The 13161-nt window shown below is 39.4% G+C and overlaps 3 protein-coding genes across 6 annotated transcripts; 1 reads left to right on the top strand and 2 right to left on the bottom strand.

Moving 5' to 3' along the window:
• The first annotated feature begins 2050 nt into the window (after positions 1-2050).
• Positions 2051-3958, top strand: LOC103442198 (uncharacterized). Of its 2 annotated transcripts, none has more exons than XM_008380966.4 (5): positions 2051-2347; positions 2795-2892; positions 3053-3379; positions 3498-3546; positions 3665-3958. In XM_008380966.4, exons 1-5 carry the CDS (start codon positions 2112-2114, stop codon positions 3741-3743), a joined length of 789 nt encoding a protein of 262 aa, XP_008379188.2. In that variant the 5' UTR covers positions 2051-2111; the 3' UTR covers positions 3744-3958. The 2 variants fall into 2 exon arrangements, with proteins under 2 accessions (XP_008379188.2, XP_008379187.2); XM_008380965.4 differs by having other exon boundaries at positions 3492-3546.
• A 99-nt stretch (positions 3959-4057) lies between these two features.
• LOC103442200 (uridine kinase-like protein 5) lies at positions 4058-7487 on the bottom strand. 2 transcript variants are annotated; one of them, XM_008380967.4, is made up of 14 exons: positions 7165-7487; positions 6985-7076; positions 6722-6791; positions 6471-6586; positions 6305-6401; positions 6073-6152; positions 5778-5972; positions 5569-5652; positions 5421-5481; positions 5151-5211; positions 4863-4956; positions 4674-4746; positions 4520-4602; positions 4058-4413 (listed from the first exon to the last, which is right to left on the bottom strand). In XM_008380967.4, the coding sequence occupies exons 1-14, from the start codon at positions 7319-7321 to the stop codon at positions 4228-4230; spliced, it is 1449 nt and encodes a 482-aa protein (XP_008379189.1). In that variant the 5' UTR covers positions 7322-7487; the 3' UTR covers positions 4058-4227. The 2 variants fall into 2 exon arrangements, with proteins under 2 accessions (XP_008379189.1, XP_028963517.1); XM_029107684.2 differs by having other exon boundaries at positions 6069-6166; positions 7165-7428.
• Positions 7488-7876: 389 nt separating this feature from the next.
• Positions 7877-11428, bottom strand: LOC103442201 (probable methyltransferase PMT9). Of its 2 annotated transcripts, XM_070827379.1 has the most exons (9): positions 11072-11282; positions 11013-11033; positions 10582-10746; positions 10313-10495; positions 9594-10188; positions 9397-9509; positions 9077-9297; positions 8635-8968; positions 7877-8485 (listed from the first exon to the last, which is right to left on the bottom strand). In XM_070827379.1, the coding sequence occupies exons 1-8, from the start codon at positions 11132-11134 to the stop codon at positions 8653-8655; spliced, it is 1677 nt and encodes a 558-aa protein (XP_070683480.1). In that variant the 5' UTR covers positions 11135-11282; the 3' UTR covers positions 7877-8485; positions 8635-8652. The 2 variants fall into 2 exon arrangements, with proteins under 2 accessions (XP_070683480.1, XP_008379190.2); XM_008380968.4 differs by having other exon boundaries at positions 11013-11428.
• Between the last annotated feature and the right edge of the window lie 1733 nt (positions 11429-13161).

Genomic DNA, 13161 nt, shown 5'->3' with positions numbered 1-13161 from the left:
GCAAAAAGGCTATGGATGATATGATATGAAATTATGTGATATATTTATATAGAAGTACCTTATTTTCTAGTTTGTGGAAAACGACATTACTCCACTGACATATTACATATTCTACATACTCACTAAATGTGATTGTTGCTTACCTTTCACTTTTTTATTTTTCAGATGAATTATTTGTCAAGAGAGGAGGGTCAGATGAATTATTTGTCAAGACATGAGGGATATAAGAGTTTTTATTAAGTTTTGTACACATATATTTATTTCTATGAAAGAAGTATTATTTTAAGTCCCCTATTTCGTTTATTTTTTTTATTTTAATTTTTTTTTTCTGCGCACCGAATCTAGGATGTGAACACATCTTGCAAAAGCATATAATAAAAAAATGTGCATGCTACATGTGCCAAGCATGGGCCATTTTTATATTGTATTTACATTAAAAATAGTAGACCACGTGGAGGCATATTGTCGCCCTCCTGTTTAGGTGTCATTTTCATCCCCTCCTATTTTGTACGGTCAAGGTTAAATCACGTCAACATTTTATATTAATTTTTTATAGAGATAATAAAACAAAAAATAATAAGAATATAAAATGTTAATGTTGTTTGACTGTGACCTTACAAATAAGAGGCGATGGAAAGAGCACCAAAACAAGAGGGTAGACAATCTGTCTCCACCACAAGGTAGCCCCAAAGAAGAACAAAACTTGCTAAATATATGTAAAGAAATATCATCACGTCCAAATTGTCAAAGCAAATTCAACAGACATAACTTCAACTCGTGATTGATCAAGATTCCAAGTCATTTTATATTTACGCAAAATAAATCACCGACAAACAAGTTGTGTTCACCAAATATATTACAAATTTTCATGATTTTTTATTATGATTTATACATAAACAACAGCTCGATAACCCCCCTAGATTCTGTGTCTAGATCGGAAGAATAAGGTGGTCTAGACCATTCATTTTAAATTATGTAGTTCTCATTAATCTATCTCACTGATCTACTTCACATCAATTAAAGATCTGGATCTCTTTGTTCAGCGGTTTGGATCATCTTTTCCTTGGACTCCGACACAGAGATCCAGAAATGGTTCAACCACATCATTTGGTAAATAATTTGATGAGCAAATTTAACAACTTTGACATTGATCATGTGTGAAATAATTTATGTACACCATTTCATATTGTATATTTTCTTAACAAAAATTTTACTCTTATCTTATTTTTCATATTACATTTATATCACATCTTTAAGACTCTAATAGAGATGAGACTCATATATATTGTTGGGACCTATCTCTATAATGACAATTTCGGTATGAAAAATATGATAAGTGTGGCACTACTCTTTCTTTAACTACTAGTTTAAACAAATCAAAAAAGAATTAATTGTAAAACTAAAAAAGGCGTGCAAAAGATGAAAAAAGGTGCGCACAAAGGGCGAAGAAAGACGCACATGGAGTGAATATGTTGTGCAAAAATCACTCCTTTTGTTGACATTTGCCTTTGAAAATTTTCCCTAATTTGCTGAACTCGGAAATGAGCCATTCACTGAGGTAAACAAAGACAGAAGGCCTGAAGATGGAGAAATTTTTTATTATGACGGGAACACAGTGATACATCACGTGTTTTTATGTAAATGATGAAAAAAAATATTTTTTAAGTTATTAACTTTTTAACATACATATCTCATCATTTGTACAGTAACACGTGATGTATCATCTTGTGTGTCGATCACACTGAAAAATCTCTCATGCATATGAATGTTTAGTCTAACGATACTCAGTCTCAGTCTCCCCTTCGTTTAATGAGATCCTAAATTCATAACTCATGAACGACAAGTAATAAGTTTGAGACACGGTTACTTAAACGTTGGATTACACATAATAGTCTCTTACCCATTTATTTGGATAGACAACGAAAGAGGAGGGCGCATTGAGATTGGCCCACATTAACTCAGACTTGGATCCAAAAAATAGGCCCAAAATCCTTATGAGTCCAGGACCAGATGAGGCTGGCTTATAATTAGGTCTGCGGCCCAAAACATTGTATCTTCGCTCGCTCGCTCGCTCTCTCTGTGCGCGGCTTCGCAGCTCGAGGAACTCAGCAATGGCGACGACTGAGAAGGCGAAGGAGGAAAAGGAAGGGAGCAACCTGCTGGGCTCGCCGACCTTCAAGGAGCTCGACAACGGCCGCTTCCAGTGCGTCGAGACAGGCCACGAATTGCTGGCCAAAGACATAGAAATTTACTCTCGGAGCAAACGGTGCCGTTTGGGTCTCATCGAATATTCCCTTGCCCATAAGAAAGCTCCTCTCAACATGTTCAAGCAGGATCCTCTTTCCCGGTAATTTCATAATCTTTCGTTTCCGTTACATAAAGATTTAAGCTTTGATTAATTTCTGCATAATTTACATTGAAATTCTGCTGGGTTTGATTGCTAAGCACTTCTGATCAAAAGCACTTATGCTTCCTAGGAACATGTCGAAATTTTCATTAAAATGAACGTGCTTTCTGGAAAAATACTTGGAAGTACTTCCTGAGTAGGTGCTTCTCCCGAAAGCGCTTTTACCTTCCTGGTGTTTTCCCAAACATAATCAAAATCGCATTTGTTGGTCGGAAAGCACTTTTACTCCTTGTAGAAGCAATCCCCCAGAGGCCAATGTTAAATTTACGTTTGTTTATATTTCCCATGTTGCGAATTGATATACGAAAAGTTTGTAAATTTTACTGCAAACCAAGCAGAGATTTTGAGTTTATGCTGACACCTTGTTCGTTTGCTTTCCTTGTGCAGTTCAAAGTTGGTGTGTAAGCTAACAGGGGATACTATCAATAAGTCAGAGGAGCACATTTGGAAGCATATAAATGGGAAACGGTTCCTCAACAAGCTCGGTTCGTATACTGTTTCGTTCTTTTTCGAATCCATTATGTTGGTTTTCGGTCCAATTTGTGTATGGATTGGCTTTTGGACTCATGGGTTTTGCTTATATATGAATTTGATGGTGTCCCAAATGTTTTTATTGGTGATATTCGTGTCGGTTTATATAAACAGAAGAGAAGGAAGAAGAGAAGCTAAAAGCCAAGGGAGTGGTAGAAAATATGGATGATCAGAACCCGGAAATAGTACCTGACCAAGACGGAGACGGAGAAAGAAAGAAGAAGAAGAAAAAGAATAAGAAGAAGAAGAATAAGAAGAAGGATGACAGAGTGGATGAGATTATGTCTGGAAAAAGTAAGTCTTCTGATGAGGAAGGTGATACTGAAGAAGCTGACTTTTGGATGCCACCAGTGGGAGAACGTTGGGACTTTGACGAGGGAGGTGACAGGTGGGGTTCCGGTTCAGAGTCAGAGAACGAGGATGAAGAGATCGATGGAGCTGGTATGGCTTTAGTTGTGAACAACAAAAGTATAATGTTGATTTAGCATTTGGTTTTTCGCATATATTGTTGAATGGATCTTTCAACTGGCCTTGAATTGCATTATATGTTTAGTTTCAGATGGTGCATTTGAAGATGGCGACGAGGAGTCAGAAGAGCTCTCCAAGAGGTATGATGCTTCTTAATTTTTGTTGGCCACTCTTATATTTGTGGAAGAAACCACAATACACAAGATCCCCGAACGCCACATGCTGTTCTTCTGAATGTACCCAATTATTGTTTTGCAGGACGAAAAGGATGTCCATAGAAATTGGACCAAGCAGCTTTGCTTCAAGGAAGAAGAAGAGTAAAAAGAGCACGACATGATCCATTAGCAACTTATCTTCAATTTTCGAGATTAAAGACATGAAGAACGAACTGTGAGATTAACTGATTCTATCCATTTTTGAAGTATGTGTTTAGGTGCAATTCCGGAATGTATCAGTTCTAAGCTCTTTTGAAGGTTGTATTTGTCGCTCTAGTAACGTTATTAGATCAAAACATTTTGTTCAGTGTAAATTAATAAAGATTTTTCCCATGAATATTGAATTGATTGATGTTTTTGTTTTCGTTGAGGCTCGTAATTATCAAACATTTCGATGACCTGGCCGGAAAAAAGAACACTTCGACCACCTGCCGGAGAAAAATAAACGTTTCGGCCACAAAAGCCAAGGTTGTAGGCTTGTGGATATGTCCATGCTCATTGACTACACAATTTGTTGAACAAAAACTAAGCGGTCGCAAAATTATTAGACAATGGAACGAAGTTGAGCATGCAACGCCATCAGCTCCTCCATCGCCAAAGGAACTTTTATTTCGGCGTCCTTGAACTTGAAATGGTACCTTCTCCTTCGTTATCTGTGCCGAAGTAACGGTCTCCGAACTCTCCCATGCCCGGGATCACGCGCAAGTCGTCGTTCAGAGATTCATCGATCTCCGATGTAACGAGTTTTAGCTTCGGAAATTTCTTGCAGATGGCATGTATTCCATGTGGCGCCTGCATTACAAATTCTAGGTTATTCGGAACAAGTTCATGTCGAGGAATTTACAGGAGCGTATGTGTCAGGTGTCTTGAGGAACAAGGAAACATGCGAGTAACTCACTGCTATGAGGTTAAGGAAGATGATGTTCGTTTCAGGTACGCCCTTACTGAGCAGCAGAGATATCGCTTTGATGGCGGAGTATCCTACAAATTTACAGATTTTAGAAGACATTATATGCTTCCCAATTAGACGTTAGATGTTGGTTTTCTCAAACCTGAAGCCAGAACAGGATCAAGAAATAACACATGCCGGCTTGCGATATCTTTTGGTAGCTTCTCATAGATCAACTGCAGCAACATTGTAAGGATATTAGCATGAGAGATTGAGAGAGAGAGAGAGAGAGAGAGAGAGAGAGAGAGAGAGAGAGAGAGAGGGGTCTGAAACAATGGTTTCCTCCACGAACCTCTCGGCCATCGTTACCCTTTCCATGGATGAGGATTTTTCCGATTTTAATACCCTTGCAGCATGCTCTAAGTGCATTCTCCATGCTTTCTCCACTGATACAAGGAAATTCGAACATAATGAGACGATGTATTTCAAGTATTTCACACAAAAATTTCGATATGGATGTGAATCCAACTCCTCCATAGCAGAAAAATGCGTTTGGCTTTCGAAGATCAAGGCTGATCATCGAGTTTGGCAAAGTTGGAAATGTAGACAAGTTGCTTTTGTAAGGTTCTTATGAACAAACCTTCTAATGACTGAAACGCCGCACAAATGTTTGTAGAAAATAACTCCACTGTAAACAGTTCCTGCCATGAATAAACAGTATATTACCTATCACCACAATTTGATAAGAGTATTCCTTTCCGAGGTTCTTGGAAAATAATTAGTATGAACAAGAACGAGTTATAAAGCCGAGTTATTCATGGTCTATCGACAATGATGTTGCAGTGTGATGACGATTATCTAATGAGTTCATCTAATTGAATGTCGGATCAATGACTGCTAGAAGAGCTACCTGTTGGGGTAATGATCTGCTTTTCTTTGAAGGGAAGCTGACCTAGTCCATGCTCCACAACCTGAAGCGTTCGTTCACACCATTATACGCTACATCATGCTTATCGGCAGTCAGAAAAAAACTTTGTAACATAAACGAGTAGCTGTACCAAGCGAATAAGACGGTCTGCATAAAAGACGAAGTCATGCTTCGTTGTTTTGGCATCGCGAATTAGGGTGTGCATTCCCCGTATCTGAACGAAACAAAAGAAATAGCAAGTTTAGAATCTGTCCCCCTTCCTATCATTCCCTTTTTCGAATGCAGAGATTTCAAATATAAACAAAACAAGTTCAAGGGTTACAAAGTTGTGAATGTCACCTGAAACGTTGAATGTATAACGACGATGTTTGGATATATTTTACACAGTTCATGCTGGCCTAGCTTTGTATGAATATGTTGTACAATCAAGTCGATTGCAACATCGTTATCTCCTCCTCGAGGAATGATGATGTCTGCATATTTTTTCGAGGGAAGTATGAACTCTTCGAAACTAGGCTTCACGAATCTGGCATACTGCAAATTACAGTCAACTAGTTGTCAACAGAAATTCAAAGACATAACAGCACTTCAATCAGCATCCAAACGGAAGGGAAAAGGGGAGAGTTGAACCAACTTGGTCAAGCACATTCTCGATATTTCTGCCTCTTTCAACTGTGTCACGTTGAATTCTCCGTGAAAGGCGTACATCAGAATCTGCACTGGTGGAACTGTTATGATGGTTATTGGATAAGAGGTCATACTATGCGAAACACATACGAAAAGCCAAGGTTTACTCAATTGCTAGATAGTTTGATCCAACTCCCAAAATCAAATTTTAACTATGAGAACAAATGGATAAAGATAACCTGTGTCGACGAATATTTTCATGTTCATGAGATCACGGACGCGAGGGTCATGGAGAACAAGTATTCCTTCTAAAATGATGATGTCTGGGGGGTTAACCTGCAATTATTTGATCAAAACAAGCAGCAATGCCGGAAAACGTGTTAACTGAGACTCGGACTGGATTACCTTCCGAGTTGGTTCTATAGCTTGATGAGTCTTAAAATCATAATTCGGGATGCTGACTGCCTGTCCGCGCTTTAAGTGCTCCATGCAAGAAAGCAAAAGCTCTGTGTCGAATGCCTCTGAAATCGAAAAGCAATTGCAATGTGAAGAAACATCACAAGTCTCACGAAAAAAGAAGAGAAAGAACACATATCTAGTCAAATTTCATTTGAAATCAATCAAACATTAGCATGATTCACGAAAGGGATGGCTACCGGGATGATCAAAATTGTACTCATGAACCCTTTTCAGTTTCTCAGCATCCAAGGAATGATAAAACGAATCCTATAAAACACAACACAGAGCATCATTATTTAAACATGAAGAACAAGCAAGATGATTGCCGCACACCCCTTTTTGTTTACGTCCCTCGACTCTTTGTCCATTTATTCAATTCAAAATGCTAGAAATAAACAAGGGGTGTGCAAAGATCACGTTGAAGAACAAATTAGGAAAAAAAAGGGAAAGAAACAAGTACTTGATTTACGAGAACAACACGCTGATCGCGCAGCTGGGAGATGATCATGTTGCAGACGGTAGTTTTTCCGGACGCAGTCCCACCAGCAACACCTGATTAACAAACAAGCATTAAGAAACATGGAAATGCAGATTGAAATTGCAAGAGAAGGCATCCGCTCTAACCAATGTGGCTACGTACCGATGAAAAACGGTTGCTTGGCTGAGGGTTTGGCATTGGAGGCGTTGCCATTAGATGATGGATTGAGGGACAGGTTGGTTTTGAGGCCATTGGTCAATGGATCCACACCTGCAGATGAATTCATGGAAGCGAATGGAAGCGTATGAGTGAAGGGCATGGGAACGCAACGAGAGTGAAGGTGGTGAGATTCTCTGTTGGGTGATTAGGGATAAATTACAGAGATTAGAGAGAGATTAGAGGGAGGGGTATGCCCCTAATAGTGCCCTTAATACTAATCCTAGTCCTAATCCGGAGGGGTTGAAACTTGGGAGCGTCCCTCCCTGGTTTAGAAAGTTAGAGCGAGAAAGTAGGGAATTACGAAATTCGCGGGAACAAAAACGCTTGTCTCGTGTGTGGTCGGTCTCGTGTGGAGAACGTGCCTCTCGTCTTCTTCTTCTGCTCAAGCCTCGTGGAAAACAACCTACTTTCAACCGGGAATTCAAAAGTGGGCGGAATCACGGGCCTATTAGAGCATTGTCGTGTGTTTTAACTTGCCCATATAAAATTGTATAATACCGCTGCCTTGGTGTTTCAATAGCAAGTAAAATATGAAACATACGAGAAAGAACTTACGTGTAACCCAAAAGTCAAAGTTTTCGTAAGTAGTTTGTAGAAAATTGGACGACAAACAACCATTGTCAACTCTTTCGCATCGTACGAAATTCATAAAAAATAGGTCCAAAACCATATAATCAATTTCCAATTACTATTTAATTGTAAAAAATAAGATAATATCCCAATGCAAAACAGTCACCTAATTATGCTAGTTTTTCTTCAATTTTGTTGCGCCTTTCTCCTACCGTAACTTTGCACATTTTTTAACTGTGCAAAGCTAGGTAAGGGTGCGTACGATAGACATTCTCTTTGACCCTCGCAAAGGAATCTTGTTGGTTTGGAGTTGCCCTTTATATCTATATCTCTATCCCTGTATACCACTACCATCTCAATCTCACGAAACAAAGTACTAGTTTGGTATTGATGTGTTTTTATAAAAAGTGGGTATCAAAAAAAAGCTGAGCTCAAAAAAGTGTTTGGTAAACACTTAAAAACAGCTTATTTTCACAATTTTGGATGAAAAAAAAAACTGAAAACGTGAAACAGCAAAAATGAGTATATTCTCACAGCACAGCGAAAACAATTTTTTTTCAAAGCACAGCAGTACCAAACCAGCCAGCGCATCATGGCCTCGACCAGTAACTGAAGACATTCCTTTGGCTCTCTACTCTTTCAATACATTCTCTTCGACTGGCAAGGCCGTGCACCAATACCGCATCTAGCACATCTTGAAAGACGAGAAGAAAAAAACAAATGTCAAATTTCCTCAAAGTGAGAGTTTGCACAAATTAACAAGGAAATAACAAAACGTATGGAATTCTCAGTGCAAAATGTTTAGAAGATCCATATCAATGTGAAATGAATTAGGTCATATACCTGAAAATCAAAGCAGAGTCACATTACTGAAATCCCCTCGTCCCACAACTTCTTTCTTGCAATCAAAACTCTTTCGTCGCTTGAGGAAAGAGCATCGACCATCGGTTCTACTTCTGATAACCAGCCATCCCACTTCAAGGCAGTCAGAAACTTTCGAATATAGTTTATAACAGCAGGTTTGTCTCGTATAATGACCAAGCCATCTGGTCTGAGTATCCTATCCATTTCAATTAATAGATCTTCTGCATTGCAACCCCGTTCAGCAATCTCTGAGAATACTTCCCACGCATGTAGAAGATCATATGTACGTGGATATGTCGAAAATGCTTCACACCTATACAACACAGTGAGCGAAAATATTCAACTCTCTGAACAGACCAATAATATGTGACAAGAAATTATAAATTGTAATTACTGAGAATAATCAGATCAAAATGCATACCAGTCATGAACAGTTCCAACTAATCCTCGATCGTAGATGATCTTTAGTCTGGCAGATACATTGACAGGAGCTACATTCATTACCCAGACGTCTTTTTCATTCAGGGCAGCAGCAAATCCACCAAGGTATGAGTTCATATCCATGACATTTCTAATTGAATTTTCCTGTATGACAGACTTCATCTGCTTCCAGTACTCAATCACTCTAAAGCGCCAAATGTTCTGCATCACATGGATTTTTCAGTCTCTCATTAAATAGAACAGTAAAGTTTACTGGGCAAACATCAACGTGAACAGTTAGCTTGTACTCAGGAAACTTACAGTGTCCTCATGGAATTCTTCAGGACTGACGCCAATTTCTTCCAGGCGAGGTGGTGCTGCTGTAAGCCTTTGTGGCCAAGGAGCTAGTCCACTTCCTCTTTCCTTGTGCATCTCTGTTTTGCAATTTTTAGTAATCATAAGATTAGGAGGTGGAAAGCCTAAAAAATTGACAATGGAAGTATAGCAATGCTACTTACTTCCAGAGTATCGAGTAATGCACGCCTTCATGCTCACGTTCCAACTTGCATCTGGGTCATCCTTGGAATCACACAGAGGGGGCTGGGTCCTAGAATCTCTCTTCAAGTAACAACTATTGGTCAGGGGCTTGGCCCATACAACACTCGGTTCTTTCTTCGCTACAACTCTCCAGCACATTCTTTTCAGAAGATCAGACATAGCACTCCAGATCCTCCTATTTTCTGGATCAAGTGCATATGCTTCAGGAGAAGTATACACGAAATACCCTCCGGGTCTCAGTAATCTATCAAGCTCTAATAACAGGATTCCATCTCTTTGAAGCCAATCTATTCGACAGCGTGAGCAATGAGCCAGCTCAAATGATCCGCTTGGATAAGTAAGTCTTTTTATACCCAAGATACCAAGAGTGGATGGAATCCCCCTCTCTAGAGCAAATTGTATCTGATTCTCATGTGCATCATTCGGAGCAAGAGACAGGGCTATGACGTCGTGCGAAAGAAGATATGCCCCAAAACTCGCAACTCCACAGCCCACATCGAGAACATTCCGGATATTGCCTCCATTGTTGAATTTATCACCAGGAAACTTAAGCATCTACACATAATAAGCATACCATTAGCGAATTGGAATTTTTCGTTTTTCTTTTCGACTTACTATTCCTTTTATACTACAGAATAAAGATAGAAAAGAATCCAGAACTGAGTCAGTGTTTAAGTACCCTGGAAAGAGCAACAATGTACTTATCAGCTCCATCGTGGAAATGCGTCCCACCACCCGGAAAACTGATCTTGTCCCCATTCACAACCATCCAATTCTGATCAGATTTCACTTGTGCAAGATGGGTGTGGGGAATGTTGGCCTTCCACACTTCATCTCTACTTTCCGGCCATCTTATAGGTATCTGAAATTCTAGAAATGGTTTCGTCGGAATCATCACTAAGCGAAGTCAAGCAAAGTAAAACTCATACAGAAGCAATGACAACCAACCTTATAACCAAGCGGGGGCGGTATCAAGCAATTATAACGCCGCTCTGGAGCCGGGCAATGCCGCTCGTAGTGCTCCCTAAACGTCAAATTCGGCTTCAATCGCAGTTGGTAGATAAGGTTTCTATCAAGACATGGTATCAACTCTGAAAACCGTAAATCACATATCTGCGAAAACACGAAAACGCCATAAACTTGAGCAAAAACGAGTACAATGTACTAATTCTGGAAGAAAAAGTTTAACATTTATGGATTATGAATAACAGCATTCAACAAAATCCAGATACAGCTCCGTTATACAAAAGGGTGCAACTTCTTCTTCCCAAATGAAAACCCCAAATGATGCGATTGAAGTATGCATTAATCTTTGCTTAACTAGCAACAGTTACACTAATCAACAAAACAAGTAAACCATTAATTACTGTGTTACATACAGGCAAGCTTTTAAGGATCTCAGAGTTGTGCTCCTGATCGTCATGCAAATCATCCAAATCGCGATGGAGAACGAACCCACCGAAAAGCGGGTGGAGTCCATCGGAGCCGGAAGCTTCTTCATCGGATCTCCGCGAGCCCGGCACGAAAGAACACCCGTAGTACAAACAGAGCAAGCCCAGGCAGGCAATGAGAACGATTATAGCGAACTTCAGCAGCTTGTTCGCAGCGGGGAAAGAACTGAGCTGGCCATTGTGCTTCATTTCCGTACTCTCTTCGGGCTCGGGCTAGCCGTCAAGCCCGATGGATCCGACCGAATTTTTCTGGAGCCTGGGTGAGAAAGTCAGAGCAGCTTTAGCTACCCGCTTTTCGCGGGAGAGAGAAAGGGATGGCGATGCTATAGTGCGGTCGAGACTACGTGAGTACCAAGCAAATGAAGCTCGTTTGAATGTATTTTTAAAATGATTGAAAGTTTTGCTATATGCTTCTTGCAAGAAGCATTTAAAAGTGATTTTCAGGATGCACTTGAATTTTTACTAAAAATTAGTTTCAAAAATATTTTCATTAATAGCACTTTTAATCATTTTAAAAGTACTTCTCAACGAGCTTTATATACCTAAAGTACCCTCCTATTTGTTTATTTTTTAGGAAAATTTGGCAGCGACTTTGAAACCTTGTTCCACAGTGAGTATCAAGCAGATGACTTGATATACCTAAAGTACCCTTCGATTTGTGTATTTTTTAAGGAAAATTTGGTAGTGACTTTGAACCTTCTTTTGCCGTGCTTTTTAAACTTTTAATTTGGTTATGAGCTTAGGAAACATTGAATTTGACTCAACTGTTGATGCATTTTTGTTTATTCTCACATGTGTGTCTAAAGACGTTATGTTATTTGTTGTTGACGATTGGAAGGTTTGGGAGGAGACGATGGTGACGATCATCGCCAGACGCTAGAGAGTGAGGAAAATTTTGAGCCAAGACCCTTTTTTTTTTCTTTTTTTTTTTTGACCCACCCTGTTTAATTCTTAAAAAAATTAAACCCGCCTTTTCCAATCCGCTCGGACCCATCTCGACTCGCGGGTTCAGGGTTCGTTTGCTAAACTCTAGTTTGTAGCTGTGTACAAATAGGTAAGGCATGCTCCATATATCCATTGGGATTCTTTCACCCCATTGGAATGTTGTGTGGTGCAAGGCTCGTCGCATGGCCCAGAGTCACAGCTCACAGGAGATGCCAAGTCTATGAGACAAAGCTTTTAAATAACAATGTCGAACACATCTCGTTGTGATCGTTTAAAGTCACCATCGGTTCCATCCGGGCTGGTTTGATTTAAGCTGGTTTGGTTCAGACTGATTCTAATCCATTAATTCTCTTTAATCGGGGTTGGTTCGGGCCGTGTTGTAATTTTGTTTAAACAAATGAGTCGACTCGAAAATTGTGACAAAATAGTCGTGATATTACAGGTGTGATTTGCACCATATCTTATTGCACAACTTATGTCCGATCACCATTGTTGCGTATACATATACACAAGCCATATTTAATTCAAATTATTAAAAGATCTTTTCATTTTTGCCGTGACAGTTCCATCATTGATGCACAGAAATATGGTGGAAGGGTATTCCCTTTTGGTTCTTGACTGGAAATGGATGGTCTTGACAGAACGATGCGAATCTTTAGACAACGCTCGCGTCCACTTTATGATTGCGTTTATTTGAAGAAAAAAACATATGTATTTAAGCACACGCGAGAGAGACTTTCTAGAGAATAGGTTGCCGTGGTAGCAAGCATTCCGGGCCGCTAACATGTAAATAGGGTTTTACACATGATCTTGTCTTAGTGAATTGGGACATTATGGTGGCTGTGAGTTTTTTTTTTTGTTAGTTGTTCTCGTGAATTGACTACCTTGTACATTAACTTTAGATTAACGTATTTTTTTGTATACAAATTTTGTAATTTGATTATTCAAAACGAATCAATAACTAATTACACAGGATCACAGTCAGTGATACTCCCAACTTGATAAAGAAAGAAGAAAAACAGAAGTCAACTTCCGCGAGAGAGACTTTTTAGAGAATAGGTTGCCGTGGTAGCAAGCATTCGGGGCCGCTAACATGTAAAGATGGTTTTAAACATGATCTAGTCTTAGTGAA

The sequence above is a fragment of the Malus domestica genome, chromosome 09 (genome assembly GCF_042453785.1).
Source record: "Malus domestica chromosome 09, GDT2T_hap1".
Taxonomy (NCBI): Eukaryota; Viridiplantae; Streptophyta; class Magnoliopsida; order Rosales; family Rosaceae; genus Malus; species Malus domestica.
Note: the sequence above shows the minus strand (reverse complement) of the source record. Positions and strands in the feature narration are given on the sequence as shown.

Coding starts and splice junctions, on each gene's coding strand:
- LOC103442201 (XM_008380968.4), bottom strand. CDS start 11,273: ATGAAGCACAATGGCCAGCTCAGTTCTTTCCCCGCTGCGAACAAGCTG. Junction 9,510..9,593: donor CATTACTCGATACTCTGGAA/GTAAGTAGCATT, acceptor ATTGCAAAACAG/AGATGCACAAGGAAAGAGGA. Junction 9,298..9,396: donor AAGAATTCCATGAGGACACT/GTAAGTTTCCTG, acceptor CATGTGATGCAG/AACATTTGGCGCTTTAGAGT.
- LOC103442198 (XM_008380965.4), top strand. CDS start 2,112: ATGGCGACGACTGAGAAGGCGAAGGAGGAAAAGGAAGGGAGCAACCTG. Junction 2,348..2,794: donor AAGCAGGATCCTCTTTCCCG/GTAATTTCATAA, acceptor TTCCTTGTGCAG/TTCAAAGTTGGTGTGTAAGC. Junction 3,380..3,491: donor TGAAGAGATCGATGGAGCTG/GTATGGCTTTAG, acceptor TTATATGTTTAG/TTTCAGATGGTGCATTTGAA.
- LOC103442200 (XM_029107684.2), bottom strand. CDS start 7,321: ATGCCCTTCACTCATACGCTTCCATTCGCTTCCATGAATTCATCTGCA. Junction 4,957..5,150: donor GGCGTTTCAGTCATTAGAAG/GTTTGTTCATAA, acceptor TCCTTGTATCAG/TGGAGAAAGCATGGAGAATG. Junction 4,414..4,519: donor TCTTCCTTAACCTCATAGCA/GTGAGTTACTCG, acceptor TTTGTAATGCAG/GCGCCACATGGAATACATGC.